The sequence below is a fragment of the Lolium rigidum genome, chromosome 7 (assembly GCF_022539505.1).
Source record: "Lolium rigidum isolate FL_2022 chromosome 7, APGP_CSIRO_Lrig_0.1, whole genome shotgun sequence".
Taxonomy (NCBI): Eukaryota; Viridiplantae; Streptophyta; class Magnoliopsida; order Poales; family Poaceae; genus Lolium; species Lolium rigidum.
The window spans coordinates 19,710,696-19,727,110 of NC_061514.1; the positions used below are offsets into that span (position 1 = coordinate 19,710,696).

Consider the following 16,415-nt stretch of genomic DNA (forward strand, 5'->3'; position numbering starts at 1 on the left):
TTGTGTCCGTACGTTAATTCTGGAGGAAACAGACACTGACCACCACGTGCCACGGCGACTGCTCTGCTCTCTGACCCACCCACCCGACCGCCCCGCACCTCCTCACTCCACTCCACTCTCCCACACTCCACTGAAATCCAGCACCTCCCCAACCCCCAAAACCCCAAACCAACCATGCCGCCGCCGCTCCCCCTCCTCCTCCTGCTCGCCGCCGTCGCCACCGCATCCGCCGCATCGCACTCGCAGCCCACGTTGCCTGCGCCGGCACCCTCCTCCGCCGCCAAAGGGGGCGTGCCCGCGTCCCACTCACAGCCCACGATACCCGCCGGCCACGCCGCGCCCCCGTCCGCCACACTAGCCTCAGCCCCGCCGCCGCAAGCCGCGCTCCTGGCCGCCTTCCTCGCCAAAGCCGACCCGACCTCCCACCTGCGCTTCCCGCTCGCCGCCACCCCCTGCGCCCACCCCGGCGTCACCTGCGACGGCGGCGGCGGCCAGATCACCCACCTCGTCCTCGAGCAGGCGGGCCTCAACGGCACCTTCCCGCCGGCCACCCTCTCAGCCCTCGCGGAGCTCCGCGTGCTCAGCCTCAAGTCCAACGCGCTGCACGGGCCCATCCCGGACCTCTCCGCGCTCGCCAACCTCAAGGCGCTCTTCCTCGCCGCCAACCGCTTCTCCGGCCCCTTCCCGCCCTCGCTCGCCGCCCTGCGCCGCCTCCGCTCCATCGACCTCTCCGGCAACCGCCTCGCCGGCGCGCTCCCGCCCGGCATCGAGGCCGCGTTCCCGCATCTCACCGCCCTCCGCCTCGACGCCAACCACTTCAGCGGCCCCGTCCCGGCATGGAACCAGTCCTCCCTCAAGCTCCTCAACGTCTCCTACAACAACTTCTCCGGCCCCGTGCCCGTCACCGCCTCCATGGCCACCATGGGCGCCGCCGCCTTCGCCGGCAACCCGGGCCTCTGCGGCGAGGTCGTACGCCGCGAGTGCCACCTCCTCTTCTTCCACGCCGACGGCTCCACCACCACCACCCCGGGCCAGACCACCGACCAAACCCCGCCGCACGATGGCAACAGCCTGCCGGAGCCAGACTCATCCGCGCCACGCCCACACAGAGTCAAAAGGACCACCGCACTGGCTCTCGCGGCTGCCCTGTCATCCCTCGTGGCCGCGCTCCTCGTCTGCGCCGTAATCGCCGCGAGGAGGAGGGGCAGGCGGAAGCACAGGCGGCCGAGCTCGGCACCGTACCCGAGCCCCAAGAAGAGCGCGGCGGCGGCGGCGTCGCAGGTGAGCCGGGAGCTGGACAACGCCGACATCGGCTACGTGGAGTGCGTGCGGGACGACGACGACCAGGCGGCGGCCATGATGATGCCGGAGGAGAAGGCGCGCCGCCTCGGCCGAAGCGGCTGCCTCACCTTCTGCGCGGGCGAGGCCACCAGCTACAACCTCGAGCAGCTCATGCGCGCGTCCGCCGAGGTGCTCGGCCGCGGGAGCGTCGGCACCACGTACAAGGCCGTGCTCGATGGCCGGCTCGTGGTCATCGTCAAGAGGCTGGACGCCGCCAAGATTGGCCCGGCGGCTTCCGAGCCGGAGACCTTCGAGCAGAACATGGATGTGATTGGGCGGCTGCGGCATCCTAACCTCGTGCCGCTGCGGTCCTTCTTCCAGGCCAAGGAGGAGCGGCTGCTGGTGTACGACTACCAGCCCAATGGCAGTCTGCACTCTCTCATCCATGGTAAGCTACTTTGCTTTACTTCTTGTTGCTCCTCTGAATCTGATAAGTATTTAGCCTGCTAGCTCGTAGTTGCATTGGACTAGATTGATGCAATTATGTTTGATACGCAATTCTACCAGTGGATTATTACTGTTAGAGTGGGCTAGACTGTCATTACTTTTAGACTAGACATTGTTCATCCTAACATGGCAACGAATTGAGATTCACAAGACTGGCCACGTGAAAATTCTGCAGCAGAATGAGTGTACCGGGTGGACCTATGTATGATTTGCTAGCTTTGTGCTTTATGGGTTCATTGCCACGCTTTTTTGTTCGAAGCTATTGGACGAAATAATTAAACAGCCATTAAGTGTTCACCGATCTAGCACACGACCAAGTCGTGTGGGATTGAACATTGGTAGGGGCCTCATCCTGTCTATGGAATGGGCCCCTCTTAGTAACATGTGATCACAGTTGTAGACCAAACATTGGTTTAAATTCGGTAAAGGGTAACAATGAATACAGAGCACCTATATAATGTCAAGTGGAGGGATAACAAAGCGAAATATCTGCGATTTCACCAACATTGGTTTGAGAAAATGAAATTAGAACAACATCTGATTACCAAATAGCAATTGGTAACAGCTCGTCTGATGTTTTACAGGCTCAATGCTGAACTTGGAATCACCATGAAGAGCATAATAGTAGCAATTGCTTTTTTTTTTTTTGAGAATTTCTCTGCATTCATATCACGAAAAAATACAAAGTTGTTGACCCTTACAAGCACAGAGAAACACAAACACAAAGGACCAAGAACACCTAGAACACCCTAAGACCACCATAACCCATGAAGATCTCCGGAGCCCTGTGTCATCATCCCATAAACTTGAGAGAAGACCCCTGCAGCAGAAAGAACTACAACCTAGTGGGTTTAGATGATATATTATATACTAATTATTGAATTTGGTGCAAACAGAAATGCACAAGTTGACGAGTTGATCATCCACAATACTGGTTTTAGGGAACAACTAGCAGTGTGGCCCTCGCAAATGCGAGGGCAACATCTTAATTTTATTAGTATTTGTGATTGAGATACAAAGATACTGGCTGAAGTTTAAATTCAGGTAAACCAAGCTTGTCGTTGTCATGATATGGAACTATTGAATCCCTAATTTGATTATCGTATGTATGGTAGATTAAACAGGGAAACATTTTAAATCATTTTTTATTTTGTGAACTCACTTATTTTTGTTACTATCCTACTCTCTTCGTTTCATAATAAAGCCATTAAGCTGGTTTGCTTCACTTGTTGCTCCTCTGAATCTTATTAATATTTAGCATGCTACCTCATAATTTCATTGGAACGGGTTGCTGCAATTATGTTTGAATATGCAATTCTAGTGGATTACTGCTAGAGTGGGCTAGGCTGTCATTACTTTTAGACTACACAGTGTTCATCCTAACATTTACATGGCACGAATTGAGATTCAAAAGACTGGCCATGTGAAAATTCTGCAGCACAATGAGTGTACCTTGGGTGGACCTATTTATGATTTGCTAGCTTCGTGCTTTATGGGTTCATTGCCACGGTTTTTTGTTTGAAGCTATTAAACGAAATAATTAAACATCCATTAAGTGTTCACCAATCTAGCACATGATCAAGCGGGGTGGGCTTGAATATTAGTAGGGGCCTCATCTTGTGTATGGAATGGGCCTCTCTTAGTAACATGTCATAACAGTTGTAAACTAAACATTGGTTTAAATTCAGTAGAGGGAAGCAATGAATACAGAGCACCTATGTAATGTCAAGTGGAGGGATAACAAAGCAGGGTATTTGTAGTTTCACCGACATTGATTTGAGAAAGGGCAGTTGGAAGAACATGCGATACCAAATAGCAATTGGTAACTCCTTGTGTGATGTTTTACAGGCTTTACTGAACTTGGAATCACCATGAAGAGCATAATAGTAAACTATATACTAATTGTTGAATTTGGTGCAGACAGAAATGCACAAATTGACGAGTTGATCTTCCACAATACTGGTTTTAGGGAACAATAGAGTACGAGTACATGCTTCATACTTGTGGCGGTTGCAATGTGTGCTGGTTCTTGGGACCAACATAGTACGTACTTGTGGCGGTTTTCTCTTTTCTTACAGCAGTAGAAATTAGCACTAGTGTTTCAAAATGCAGTGAAAGCAGTTTTATTCTTTGGCTGTGTAGGTTGCTCTGTCTTTGAACCTTCATCCAGTTATGAACGTGCTATGTAATTGGTACCTTCTAGATATTAATATATTTCCTTTATCGAAACATGAACGTGCCATGCATACTATGCCCAAATAACACAATTTCTTATAAGCATGTTGCACAAATCTTCACAAGCTAGTACATATCAGGATATTAGTATAACCTTTACCCATTCTTGCGACAGTAAGTAGTAATGTTTTAACTTCACAAACTCTGTAAAGGTATTTTTTTTTTCTCGAAATGGGGATTAAGACCCCGGCTTCTGCATCATGATGATGCACACGTCTGTAAAGGTAATGGAGATAACAAATTTGATTTCAGAAAAGTAAATTTGGAGAACATGGGTTTGTTTACTGAACTTGCAGTCACCATTAAGAGCATAATGGAAACAGTTTTATGCCTTTTCTTTTTTTGTGTGGATAATGGGTTCTTTATGACTTAATAGGTTTAAGCATTACACCCTGCCTCTGCATAACTAAGATGCACACATCCGAAACAAGTCGAGCAAACAGAAAAAAAAACAAAAAGGCACTAGTCCCTTTTTCTATAGCAGTAAAATTGTGTAAATGTTTTTCGATGTAGTGATATAGTAGGTTTAGTCGTCTGATATGCTGGTTGCTTTGGTTATGAACATCCATACACTTATGTAACATGCTATCTATACTCCAGGTAAGCATGTCATGCATAACTCTTCACAGGTTAAGATATCAAGATATTATCAACATGTCGCTTACACATTCATAGGATAGTAAGTAGTAATGTCGTAGCTAGTGGGACTAGAAAATATCCAGTGGTGCTTATTATCTCAACAAGCTCAAATCAATTGCAGGTTCCAGGTCATCCCGGGCAAAACCACTTCATTGGACTTCATGCCTAAAGATAGCTGAAGATGTTGCACAAGGCCTTGCTTACATTCATCAGGCATCTCGACTTGTTCACGGAAACATCAAGTCCTCCAATGTCCTGCTTGGTTCAGACTTTGAGGCTTGCCTTACTGACAACTGCTTGTCATTCCTGCTGGAATCATCAGAAGTCAAAGACGACGCTGCTTACAGAGCACCTGAAAATATGAATTCCAACAGAAGGCTAACCCCCAAATCAGATGTCTATGCTTTTGGCGTCCTTCTCCTCGAGCTCCTTAGCGGCAAGACACCGCTTGAGCACTCGGTCATGGTGGCAACCAATCTCCAGACCTATGCCTTGTCGGCGAGGGAAGACGAAGGAGTGGATAGCGAGCGCCTCTCCATGATTGTTGACATTGCATCTGCTTGTGTTCGGTCCTCACCAGAGAGTCGGCCAACTGCATGGCAGGTCCTCAAGATGATTCAGGAGGTGAAGGAAGCAGATACAACTGTTGACAATGAGGACAGTGATCTTACTAGCAACTCCTAGTCATGTTATGGATAAAATCGACCATGTCCAGAGCGGTGGATGCATCATCCCAAGCATGAATAGTAGCTAAATGCAGTTTTCCTCTGCCTAGAAAAGCTAATGGAAGAGTGTCAATGGTGTAAGAGCATGGATGTGGGTCATGATCTCTCTGACTGGTATCTTTTGAGCTCCAAAATCTGTAACATATGTTAGGTTTTTTTCCTAGTTTATGGATGTTGTGATCATGCTGTTGTTTTTTTAGCACCAATCTTAAGTGTGGACATCTATAATGCTTATGTTAGTAATAGTGATTAAAGACCAAAGTAATAGTGTGTTAACAATTAGCCAGTTGTATTTGTTTTTTTAGCACCAGTCTTCTATGCGGGGATTAATAGAAAGGTAAAGACCAAAGTAATGTAGTGTGTTAAGAATTAGCTCTTGTTCTGCATCAGTACATCATATGTTACGGAGGGAGTATTGATCAACTCTATTGCCAGTTTTGTTTCAGATATTTTAGTTGCATGGTGCCAAGGTTACTCGGAAAGTGTCTTCTGGGCACCATGTAGTTGCCCAGTCACGCTGCAGAGTTGTCCTGCACCGTTGCAAGAATTGCCCACCACACATTTTGTTATTGAAGATTCCGCTCTCCATTCACGCCGTTTTGTGGGATACAAAATTCTTCATGTGGTGCTAGGAGCAACAGGTGACATTATGCTGCAACTGATCTTTGAGCTTTAGAGCCTCTCTACGAGCCAAGGCTTCAAATGACGCCAGATCAATGAGGCCTTCAAACATCAACGCCCAAAAAAGGCCGTCGCTCAGATTATCACGGCACACCACCACGACCTTGCCCCTATTGAGAAGAGAATTTGAGACCCTTCGAGGTTCCCTCGTCGGGGCTGAAGATTATGAAGGATCACAATACTGCAATCACCTGATTACCGATGCTTCTCAATCCTACATACGTTACGTCGTTACCCGTTACTATACCAGAACATCCATAGATCGAGAGACATACGACTTTCGTAGAATTGTTTGACTTTCATTTCTTGGGCTTGTTAACTTTGATTTGCTTTATTATATAACTCCTCGATCTCTATTTATGCTCGTTCAAAAAAGATCTTTATTTATGCACCAATACTGTACTACTGGCTAAGTTGTGCTAAATGTGTCTACATATTCTAAGATCTGGTTGTACTAGTTGGTAGGTACATGACATGCATATTAGGGTCTGTTTGGTAATCTGGGTTCCAATTGGCTTGTATGTGGAATGTAGTTTTTGGCCTGTTTGATTTACTGAGCTCCTCCGCGTTGTTGCATCGCACGGTTCTTAAAATACCGTTGGACAAAACCCGGCAGAAACGCCCGAATCGGCCGTTTCCAGCAAACCACCCAAATATCGCATGGAGCTGATGCACGAGCGTGGACGAGGAGGGAGATGGTGCGAGCTGCGGCGTGCATCGGAGAAAAGCGAAAAAGGGGGGCGGGAAGGATTCTGACATCTCCCGACGCTCCCCATCGTCTATTTCTACCCCATCCTCCACTCTCCCCCCAAATTTCGAGCTCCACCTCCCGTCGGCTAGCAGGTAAGTGGCACACAGATGTCCGGTGGGCGACGGCGGCATCGGCGACTGCATCTCGACTTCATGTTCTTCCTCGTGCAACACTTCTTCACCTCCGGCGATGACTGTTAGGAATCCCTCACCCCGGTTACTCGGTTATGCTTAGATCTTGGTTAGGAGTTGTTAGATCTTGTCTAGGGTTTGATCTTGTTGCTAGGGTTAGTCCTAAATAAGGCGATTTATCATGATCTTGCTAGGGTTTGTGTTGGCCACATTTTCCATTCCTTGTTTGTCCCAAATGGGGTGAATTATCATGATTTTGCTAGGATTTGTGCTGTGTACTACGATCTGTGTAGGAATCCTTATGTGATGACTTTAGCCAGTCTCTTGTCTGCATCGGGGACTCCCGGATCCCGTCACAAGTTGCCGATTCACATTCCCCTATGAGGCCAAGGTGTCGGTCACCCCTTTGCCGACCGGCAATGGGCCTGTGGCTGATCTCGTGGCTCATGTAGTGGCAGAGGTGGCGGTTAGGATGGCAGCCACAAAGAGGAACAATGGCAAGAACCACACTGATCGGACAAGGCCGTGAAGGCCTCACATAAGGGGAACGTGACCATGAAATTGCCCCCTTCATGTATAGCTTCGTCTTTGAGAAGATGTGCGCCTTGATCAAGAGCGGAGTGACAGCTGACAAAGGATTCAAGTAAGTCCATCTGACTGTTGTGGCGAAGGCCCTCTTTGAATACTGTGGTGTCAACATTAGCTCCACTCAGGTGTACAACCACCTGAGGAAGTGGCGGCAGAGGTGGCTCATCGTCAACAGGCTTCACGATCTAAGCGGAGCTCAGTGGTGCGACGAGAGCAAATGCATCATCCTTGAGGCTGAGCACTACCACGGGCACGTCACAGAGCATGCTTTGTCCACCTCACTAACTTTTTTCATCACAAACCTGCACAAGTAACATTGCCCTTCATATGGTAGGATCACCCAAGGGACGCGGAGTTCCCGAATGTGCCCATTGCGAACTATGACGAGATGCGCATGCCGTCCTTTCCTTTGGCCTCGCCACCGGCAAGTACGCCATGGAATCAAGTGGCTCCTAGGCACGGCTCCAGCTGCGCCTTCAGCTGAGGATGATGACACTCAGGAGTCTAACACGGCCATCCTCGACGGGCCACCTGACAAGGCTGCTGACGCGCCTGATAAGGCGAACACCGGCAAGAGGAAGAGAGGTGCCTTCGTCGTCGACGAGCTGGTGGCCTTGACCAACATGAGTTTTGCTGTGAAGGACGTCACACAGGCCATCCGGGACAAAGCTCATAGACATGCACCCTCAGCTGTACCAGACGGTCATGGACATGGTTGGCTTCACCGAAGAGGATCTCATGGTGGCACTGGGCCACCTTGTCGACCACAAGGCCTAGGGTTCAAGCTTTGTGGGCATGAACGACCTAGACCGCATCCTTTGGCTAAGGAACTACCTTGCCAAGTGATACGTCCAAAACGTATCTACTTTCCCGAACACTTTTGCTATTGTTTTGCCTCTAATTTGTGTATTTTGGATAGAACTAACACGGACTAACGCTGTTTTCGAGCGAATTGCCCCGGTGTCTTATTTTTGTGCGAAAATCAACTTTCAGGAAAATCCCCGGAAATAATTGCAATGGGCCTATTTTTACAGAAGACCCACGGAGCCAGAAGACGTGATGAAGGGGGGCCACGAGGCGCGCACACCACGTGGCGGCGCGGTGGGCCCATGGCCGCGCCGCCACATGGGGACGCCACCTCGGCCAGCCCCCGGCGCTCCCCTATGGACTACTTAAAGCCCTTGACCTAAAAACGCACGGGGGTTCGACCAATTTTCCAGAAGACATCCAAAACTCCGCCGCCATCGAAAACCCTATTTCGGGATCAGAAACTCCGTTCTGGCACCCTGCCGGGACGGGGAATTGGAGGAGATCATCGCCATCATCGCCACCGACGCCTCTCCATCGACCATCCATGTTTCCCCATCCATGTGTGAGTAAATCCCCGCTGTAGGCTGAAGGGGATGGTAGGGATTGGATGAGATTGTTCATGTAATAGCCATAAGATTGTTAGGGCATGATGCCTAGTATCCGTTGTTGGTACTTTTATGATATTGTTGTAACTTGTTATGCTTAATGCTTATCAGTTAGGGCCCAAGTGCCATGATTTCAGATCTGAACATGTTATTGATTCATGATAATATTCATTGTTTTATGATCTTACCTGCAAGTTGTATACACATATTGCTGTCCGGAACCCGAGGCCCCAAAGTGACGGAAATTGGGACAACCGGAGGGGAAGGCTGTGATATGAGGATCACATGTGTTCACGGAGTGTTAATGCTTTGCTCCGATACTCTATTAAAAGGAGTACCTTAATTACCAGTAGTTTCCCTAGAGGCCCGGCTGCCACCGGCTGTAGGACAAAAGATGTTGTGAAAGTTTCTCATTGCGAGCACGTACGACTATATACGGAACACATGCCTATGGTTATTTAGTACTTGGATACTGTTTTATTATTATCTGCAAATGCCTAGTCTTGATTATTATATGAGTTATCTTATCCATGCAGCGCCCGTTCATCCATCCCTATGCCTACAGTATTTTAATCCTGCTGTTTACTATAATCACTATTGCTGTCTTTATTACACTGCTGCTTATATTTCACTACTGCTACTGCTATAAAACTGTTGCTACTGATAAACTATTGCGAGCAAGTCTGTTTCCAGGTGCAGCTGAATTGACAACTCCGCTGTTAAGGCTTACAAATATTCTTTGGCTCCCCTTGTGTCGAATCAATAAATTGGGTTTTACTTCCCTTGAAGACTATTGCGATCCCCTATACTTGTGGGTCATCAAGACTATTTTCTGGCGCCGTTGTCGGGAAGCATAGCTTTATTTGCAAGTTCACCTGAATTGATATTGTTCACTGCAAATCCTCCATCATGGGTAAACCTCGCGATGCTAAAGTCGCCATATTACCATCCACTACAAGAAAAGGTACAACTCTGAGTACCTCTGCTGCTCTTGATTCACCATCTGTGATAAGTCAACTTGTTTCACCACCACAAGCTTCACGTGTTGGTACTTCGCTGAATCTGAAAATTCCTCTTATAATTTTGATGATGCTTCTACTGTGCTTGATGATAATGGTTCATTAGGTCCTTTTCTAGATGCTACAATTGCTAGGTCTAGACAAATTGAAAATACTGAAATTCCTAATGAAAATACTGTTACACTCGTTAATCCACCTGAGTCTGTTGAACACTCTAGTGATGATCCTGATGAAGATTATGTGGAACTTGATGATGATTTTATTGATAAATGTAATGCTACTACTGGTGCAAGTAACATTAAAAAGCTTCTTGCACAACATGCTGGTAGATATAAACTGTCTCCTGATCGTAAATTTGCCACATCTCCTATAAACATTAAGGATAAGGATTATGATTTTTTTCTTGATTTATCTCATATATCTATTGTTGAGAAAACACCTTTTTGTGGTACTGAAAAAGAAAGTGCCGTAGAGCACATGAATGAGCTTTCTACTTTGAGTAGCTTGTTTTCTGATGATATCAAGAAGCGTACTTATTTTGTTGCTAAAATTTTTCTTTTCTCATTAAAGGATGATGCTAAAACTTGGTATAATAGTTTGCCTCCTGATTCTATTGATAGTCCAATTGGTTTGCTTGATGTTTTCTTTTGAAAATATTTTCCTGCTAGTGCTCAACATATTGCTTTGCAGAAAATTTATAGTTTTGACCAGGAAGATGGAGAGAAATTGCCTAAAGCTTGGGCAAGGTTTTGCTCTCTTCTTAGAGCTCGGCCTAGACATGATTTGGAAAAGCATGACTTACTTGATATATTTTATAGTGGACTAACCATTGAGTCTAGGGCATACCTGGATAGTTGTGCTGGTTGTGTTTTCAGGAAAAGAAATCCAGACGAAGCTGAAGAATTAATGGCTAGAATACGCCAAAATCATGATGATTGGACTACACCTGAACCAACCCCAACACCAATATTGAAGAAGAGGGGTATGATTGAACTAAATGATGAAGATATGAGGGAAGCAAAGAAATCTCTTAAAGAGAAAGGTATTAAATCTGAAGATGTGAAGAATTTACCTCCCATAGAAGATTTATGTAAGATAACTCCCCCTTCATCCACAATTGAGGTACATTCTCTTCAACGCTTTGATAAAGGAGACATTCCTTACTCAAAACCTCCTGATCAATGTTTAGATGAATTTCATAATTATGTTGTTAAGCAAGATAACTTTAATATGAGAGTAGAGAATCATTTAATGGAAAATTCTCAAGCTATTAGTAAATTGCATGATATTGTGGAGAGAACCTCCAATGATGTTAAGATGCTTGTTAAACATTTTCATATGGTTCAAACTCAAATTGATCAACTCACTAAAGTGCAAAATGACTTGTTAAAAAATACTTCTAAAGAAAAACATGCTTATGAAGTAACAACTAGAGGTGGTGTTTCTACTCAGGATCCTCTATATCCTGAGGGGCATCCCAAAAGAGTTGAACAAGATTCTCAACGAACTGAAGAAACTAGTGCTCCTTATAAGAAAAAGAAGAAGAAACATAAAACTGTTGTAGAATCTTCTGAACCTGTTAATGATCCTAATAGTATTTCTATTTGTGATGCTGAAACTGAAAGTGGTAATGAACATGATAAAGATAATGATAAGAATGATGTTTCGATAAAGAAGAGGTTGAAGATGAACCCGAAAAGCATGCTAAAAATAAAAAGTACACTAAAGAAGATTTCATTGCTAAGAAACATGGTAATGAAAGAGAACCTTGGGTTCAAAAGCAAATGCCTTTTCCTGTTAAGAAACTAAAATCAAAGGAGGAAGAACACTATAATAAATTTTGTGATTGGATGAAACCTTTGTTCTTGCAAATCCCTTTGACTGATGCTATTAAATTGCCTCCTTATTCAAAGTATATGAAAGATATTGTATCTAACAAAAGGAAAATTCCTAATGAGGAGATTTCCTCTATGCTTGCTAATTACTCTTTCAATGGCAAGGTTCCAAAGAAGCTGGGAGACCCAGGTATACCGACTATCCCTTGTTCCATCAAGAATAATTATGTTAGAACTGCTCTATGTGATTTGGGAGCAGGAGTTAGTGTTGTGCCTTTTTCTCTTTACAAGAGACTTTATTTAGATAAGTTGATACCAACTGATATATCTTTGCAAATGGCTGATAAATCTACTGCTGTTCCTGTTGGTATATGTGAGGATGTTCCTGTTCAAGTTGCTAATAATTGCTTAATATTAACTGATTTTGTTGTGTTGGAAATGACTGAAGATGATAATATGTCTATTATTCTTGGAAGACCTTTTCTTAACACTGCAGGGGCTGTTATTGATTGCAATAAAGGAAAAGTTACTTTCAATGTTGATGACAAGGAGCATACTATTTATTTTCCCAAGAAGATTGATAAAGTATATGGAGTTAATACAATTTCTAATTTGAGAACTATCAAAGTGGGAGTTATTGATTGTCCTATATATGAGCCTAAAGAAGGATATCAAAATATTATGATTGGATCCATATCAATACAATATAAGGTAACATGATTGATTTGAGGTTTATTTCTTCTTATGTCATGTAAAATTTATTTGGTGGCAAGACTTGATCAACCTTGGCAACAAGTACATTTTAAATGCATGGAAGAGCTAAACAACATTTCTTTCTTTCTCCACACTTGTTTTACTTTCTGTAGTACTACTTGTTTTGCAAGATGCTTTAGTTGTTTAAAATTTTGAAAATCTTTTTCCGCTCCGAAACTAGCTTATTTTAACACCCAGAAATGTGCATTTTTCGAAGTTTTAAAAAATTTACAAAAATTATACCACTGGTCCTATTTTTTAAATTGCAACCTGGGAGTGCCTGGGGCTGACCAGTGGGTCACCCCAAGGCTGCACCCCATGTGCTGGCGCGGCCAGCATGGGGGGCGCGCCGCCCTGTGGTGTGGGCCCCACCTGGCCCCCCACTCACTCATCCACCTACCACTCCACTCTCTTACACGGGAAAACACAACACCATTGTTCAAACCCGAGTTTCTTGCTGTTCTTGCTCGAGATTTTTGATCTCCTTGCTCAGCCCATCTTTGCTGCTGAGATTTGGAGCATTTGTTCTCCGGTATGTGACTCCTCCGATTATCCAAATATAATTTTGTTTAGTTGAGTATATCTTGAGTATTTTGCTGTTGTAGGTGACATGTTAAGTGAGTTTGCATGCTTGTTCTAAGTTGTAAAAATTAGTTTTGATGCATGTTTAGTACTCTATCAAGTTCCTATAGTAGTCTCCCTCATTTATATGTCTCAAAATCAACTTTTATAATGATTGTTGAAAAATTTCAGAAAATGGAGTGGAATAGACACCAACTCAACCAACATGAATTGGAGGTGCATGAAGTTATGAGAGTCCACCGTGAAGAGGGGGTATTCCCCTCCTACTACCCATGCACCGATTTCATGAAGAGTGCAGGAATTTTTCAGGATGTTCAAAATCTAATTTCTAATGCAGGGTTAGAAGATTTTGTTGTTGCTGAACCTTACCAATATGCAAAACTAACCATGTCAGTGGTGCAGGATTTTGAATACCATTGGTCCCAACCTAACCCCATGGTTCAATATAAAATCTACAATAAAACTATCAACTTGCCCTTTGATGATTTTTGTGCAGCTATTAAAGTGCCACAACGGGGATCACGTGAGAAGATTAGGGGGCTGCCACCGCAACTCTTGAATCTATACGAGATGATCTGTCAAGGGAGAAGCTTCTCGGATGAGAGTGGTAAAATTCGTAGTATTCAACTCCCATCTATTCGCTATTTTGCTTACTTTAATTTATCACCAAGTACGTTCTTGCTAGAAAGAATGCAAATAAGTTATCCATCCATGACTTGGTTTTCTTAGCTGCTGCATTGCAACGTGATAGAACTTATAATTTGGGTGCTTTGATAGCTTTTAGGCTTGCTACTAACCGTGATAAAGGAGGAATTTGTGGAGGTCTCATTGCCTCTCGTTTGCTAGCTATGCATGGTGTAGAACCTCACTCTCTTGATGTTCAGCTCTCTGTAGAGAAACTTGATATTGTTTCCATGATAAAACATGACTTTGTTTCTAATTGGTCTAACTTGAATAACTTTTCCTATGAGATAACCTTTTTCAAGAAAAAGTGGAGTGTAATTAAATCTGAAAGACTAGTTGGACTGCATGCACCTGCTTTGTTTAACCTTGATTCCAGGAAAAGTTGGTCGGTCACAGAAGATGAACTTGATGCATACATAGAGAGGTGCGGCCATCACACAGGGGACGGCATGGAGGAGGCCGAGGACCCCCTCGACTTGTGATCCGACGCAGCAAGTTCTTCACATCAGTATTTTGGGCATGTGGAACCTTCATCCTCTTCTTCTGCACAGGGATCTTATTACGACCACGCCATGTATGATCCACCGGCGTGGAACCCTGACCCTCGCTGGGGTTGATCTCCACTTAGGCCAAAAGCCTAAGCTTGGGGGGAGGTACTGTCGTCATGGTTAACAGACAGATGCCATAGGATGGCTTAAGTTGGGGCCGAGTTGGACGCTAGAGGATTCGGGGGAGGGTTTTTGGATTAGATTGGACGAACTTCCGGGTGCTTTACTCAAGAACTTGGCCTAAGCCAGAGGTAGAAGAAGAGAGACACAAGGAAGAACTCTGCTCTAGATCTTTCTCTTTATTAACTTCAACAGGATACAGGTTTTTTTGGATACAAGGTAGCTTATGAACTCTACGTACCCGCGATGGGGGTGTGCCCCCCTCCTTATATAAGGGAGAGGGTGGCTTACAGGGGAAGAAACCCTAATGGCATCTTTGAACAGACAAATTACTTTACAAAGCTACTTTACAAAGCTACTTTTATCATAGGTGACGCGAGTATCTTCTTGAATCGGGGAGGCTGACGTCCTCCGGTTGCTTTCGGCGTCACCTTCTTCTTTGGCGCCAGGGCTTCGTTTAAAGTTACTTTGCTTAGGTCATCCTTGTCCTCTAGCTCTTGAGAGAATCTTTGACCAGTCCTGCCAACGTGCTACAGTGCACTTCTTACCGGCAGCCCGGTGTCTTCTTAGCCCATACCGGTATGCCTCTCTTTGGGGATACCGGTATAGACTTACTTAGCCAAACGCTTAACTTTGCTTTCCGGAATGAATATCAAACCGGTATCTTGATGGCTCAAACCATCCGGTTTGGCATGCCTTTGGCATACCGGGGGTCATCCCCCCAACATTGGTCCCCGAAGCTGGTATAGTCTGGTGGATCTCATCCGACGGACCATGCCAGTTTCCCATATTGCAAGGTACCGGTTTAATCATTCCGGCACCCTGCTCAGCTCTTCCGGCGTCTTTGCCTTAGCTTTTTTCTGTTAGCTTCCGGATTCTTCCGGTATCTTTGTCGAATTCACATCTTCCTTTCTTTACAAAGTGTCCCCGGTGTCTTTTCTTCCGGCACCATTGACATTAAATCCCTCCTCGGCGAAGTCGAGAATTTCTCGGGTACAGTGCCTGTCAGTGACATGCGCACTGTGCCTGACGCGCCAGTGTCAGGGGTCACTTCCCTTCGGCTTCTGCGCCAACATTTATGGCGCCGCACCGGATCCCTGCTGCCGTTCCGGATCCGTGTGGCCTCCCTGTGGCATGTTACTTTCCGCGCGTGTATCATTGTGCCACGTGGCGGCCCACGAACTGAACCGCCGCGGCCCAGCGGTTGCCGGCCCATTATCTCTTCTTCCTATATAAGGGGGAGCGGTTCCTTCTTCCTCCTTTCTTCGCACTCTCAACTTCCTCGCGCGCACAGAGCTCTTAGCCCTCTTGCGCCCTCGCCGTCTCCGTTCGCCGCCAGAGCTTAGCCGCCCGGTGAACCTCCGCCGCTACTTCGCCAAGCCTCGACAAGCTTCGCTGCGCGGAGATTCATCGCAGTGCGCCCGCTGCTGCCGCGCCGTTCGTCCTCCGGCGACCTCGTTTCTCCTTCTTCGTCGCCGGACTTCCTCAACGACCGTGAGATCGCCGCGCCACCGGCGACCTTCTCCTTCAGCTTCTCCGCCGCCTCAGGTTAGGCTCAATGCGCTTTTACCTCTCTCCTCTTTGCTCTTCAGATCTTGAACCGGTAGGGCATTTACTTTCTCTTTTCTTTTGCTTTTTCTCTTACTCGTAGATCTTCGCGCAAGGGTAGCTCTTTGGGAAATCTGTTTTTTGGGTAGATTCGTATGTCTAGTGAAGAGTCTCTTTCCGAGTCACCCTCCAGTAGCCACCGGAGTGAAGCATCCGACGGACTTTCAGCAGATCTTGCCTGGATGGAAGCCGACACCGGCAAAGATCAAGAGGCCGGCAGCTCTAGCCAAGCTCCCGGAGCAGATTTGTCCGGTATTACCCGCGGAGCCTGGAAAGGCTCCGATGTCACGCAGCACGAGATCTATTGGCTCTA

The 16,415-nt window shown here is 46.0% G+C and overlaps 1 protein-coding gene across 1 annotated transcript; it reads left to right on the forward strand.

Annotated features, from left to right (window-relative positions):
* The first annotated feature begins 174 nt into the window (after positions 1 to 174).
* LOC124670990 (probable inactive receptor kinase At5g67200) lies at positions 175 to 5,782 on the forward strand. Its single transcript, XM_047207443.1, has 2 exons — positions 175 to 1,729; positions 4,784 to 5,782. The coding sequence occupies exons 1-2, from the start codon at positions 175 to 177 to the stop codon at positions 5,344 to 5,346; spliced, it is 2,118 nt and encodes a 705-aa protein (XP_047063399.1). The 3' UTR covers positions 5,347 to 5,782.
* The last annotated feature ends 10,633 nt before the right edge of the window (positions 5,783 to 16,415 follow it).

What these genes read in the sequence shown, in the direction of transcription:
- LOC124670990 (XM_047207443.1), top strand. Translation starts at nt 175, where the DNA reads ATGCCGCCGCCGCTCCCCCTCCTCCTCCTGCTCGCCGCCGTCGCCACC. An exon ending in TCTGCACTCTCTCATCCATG is followed by an intron (nt 1,730 to 4,783) that starts GTAAGCTACTTT and finishes AATCAATTGCAG; the next exon opens with GTTCCAGGTCATCCCGGGCA.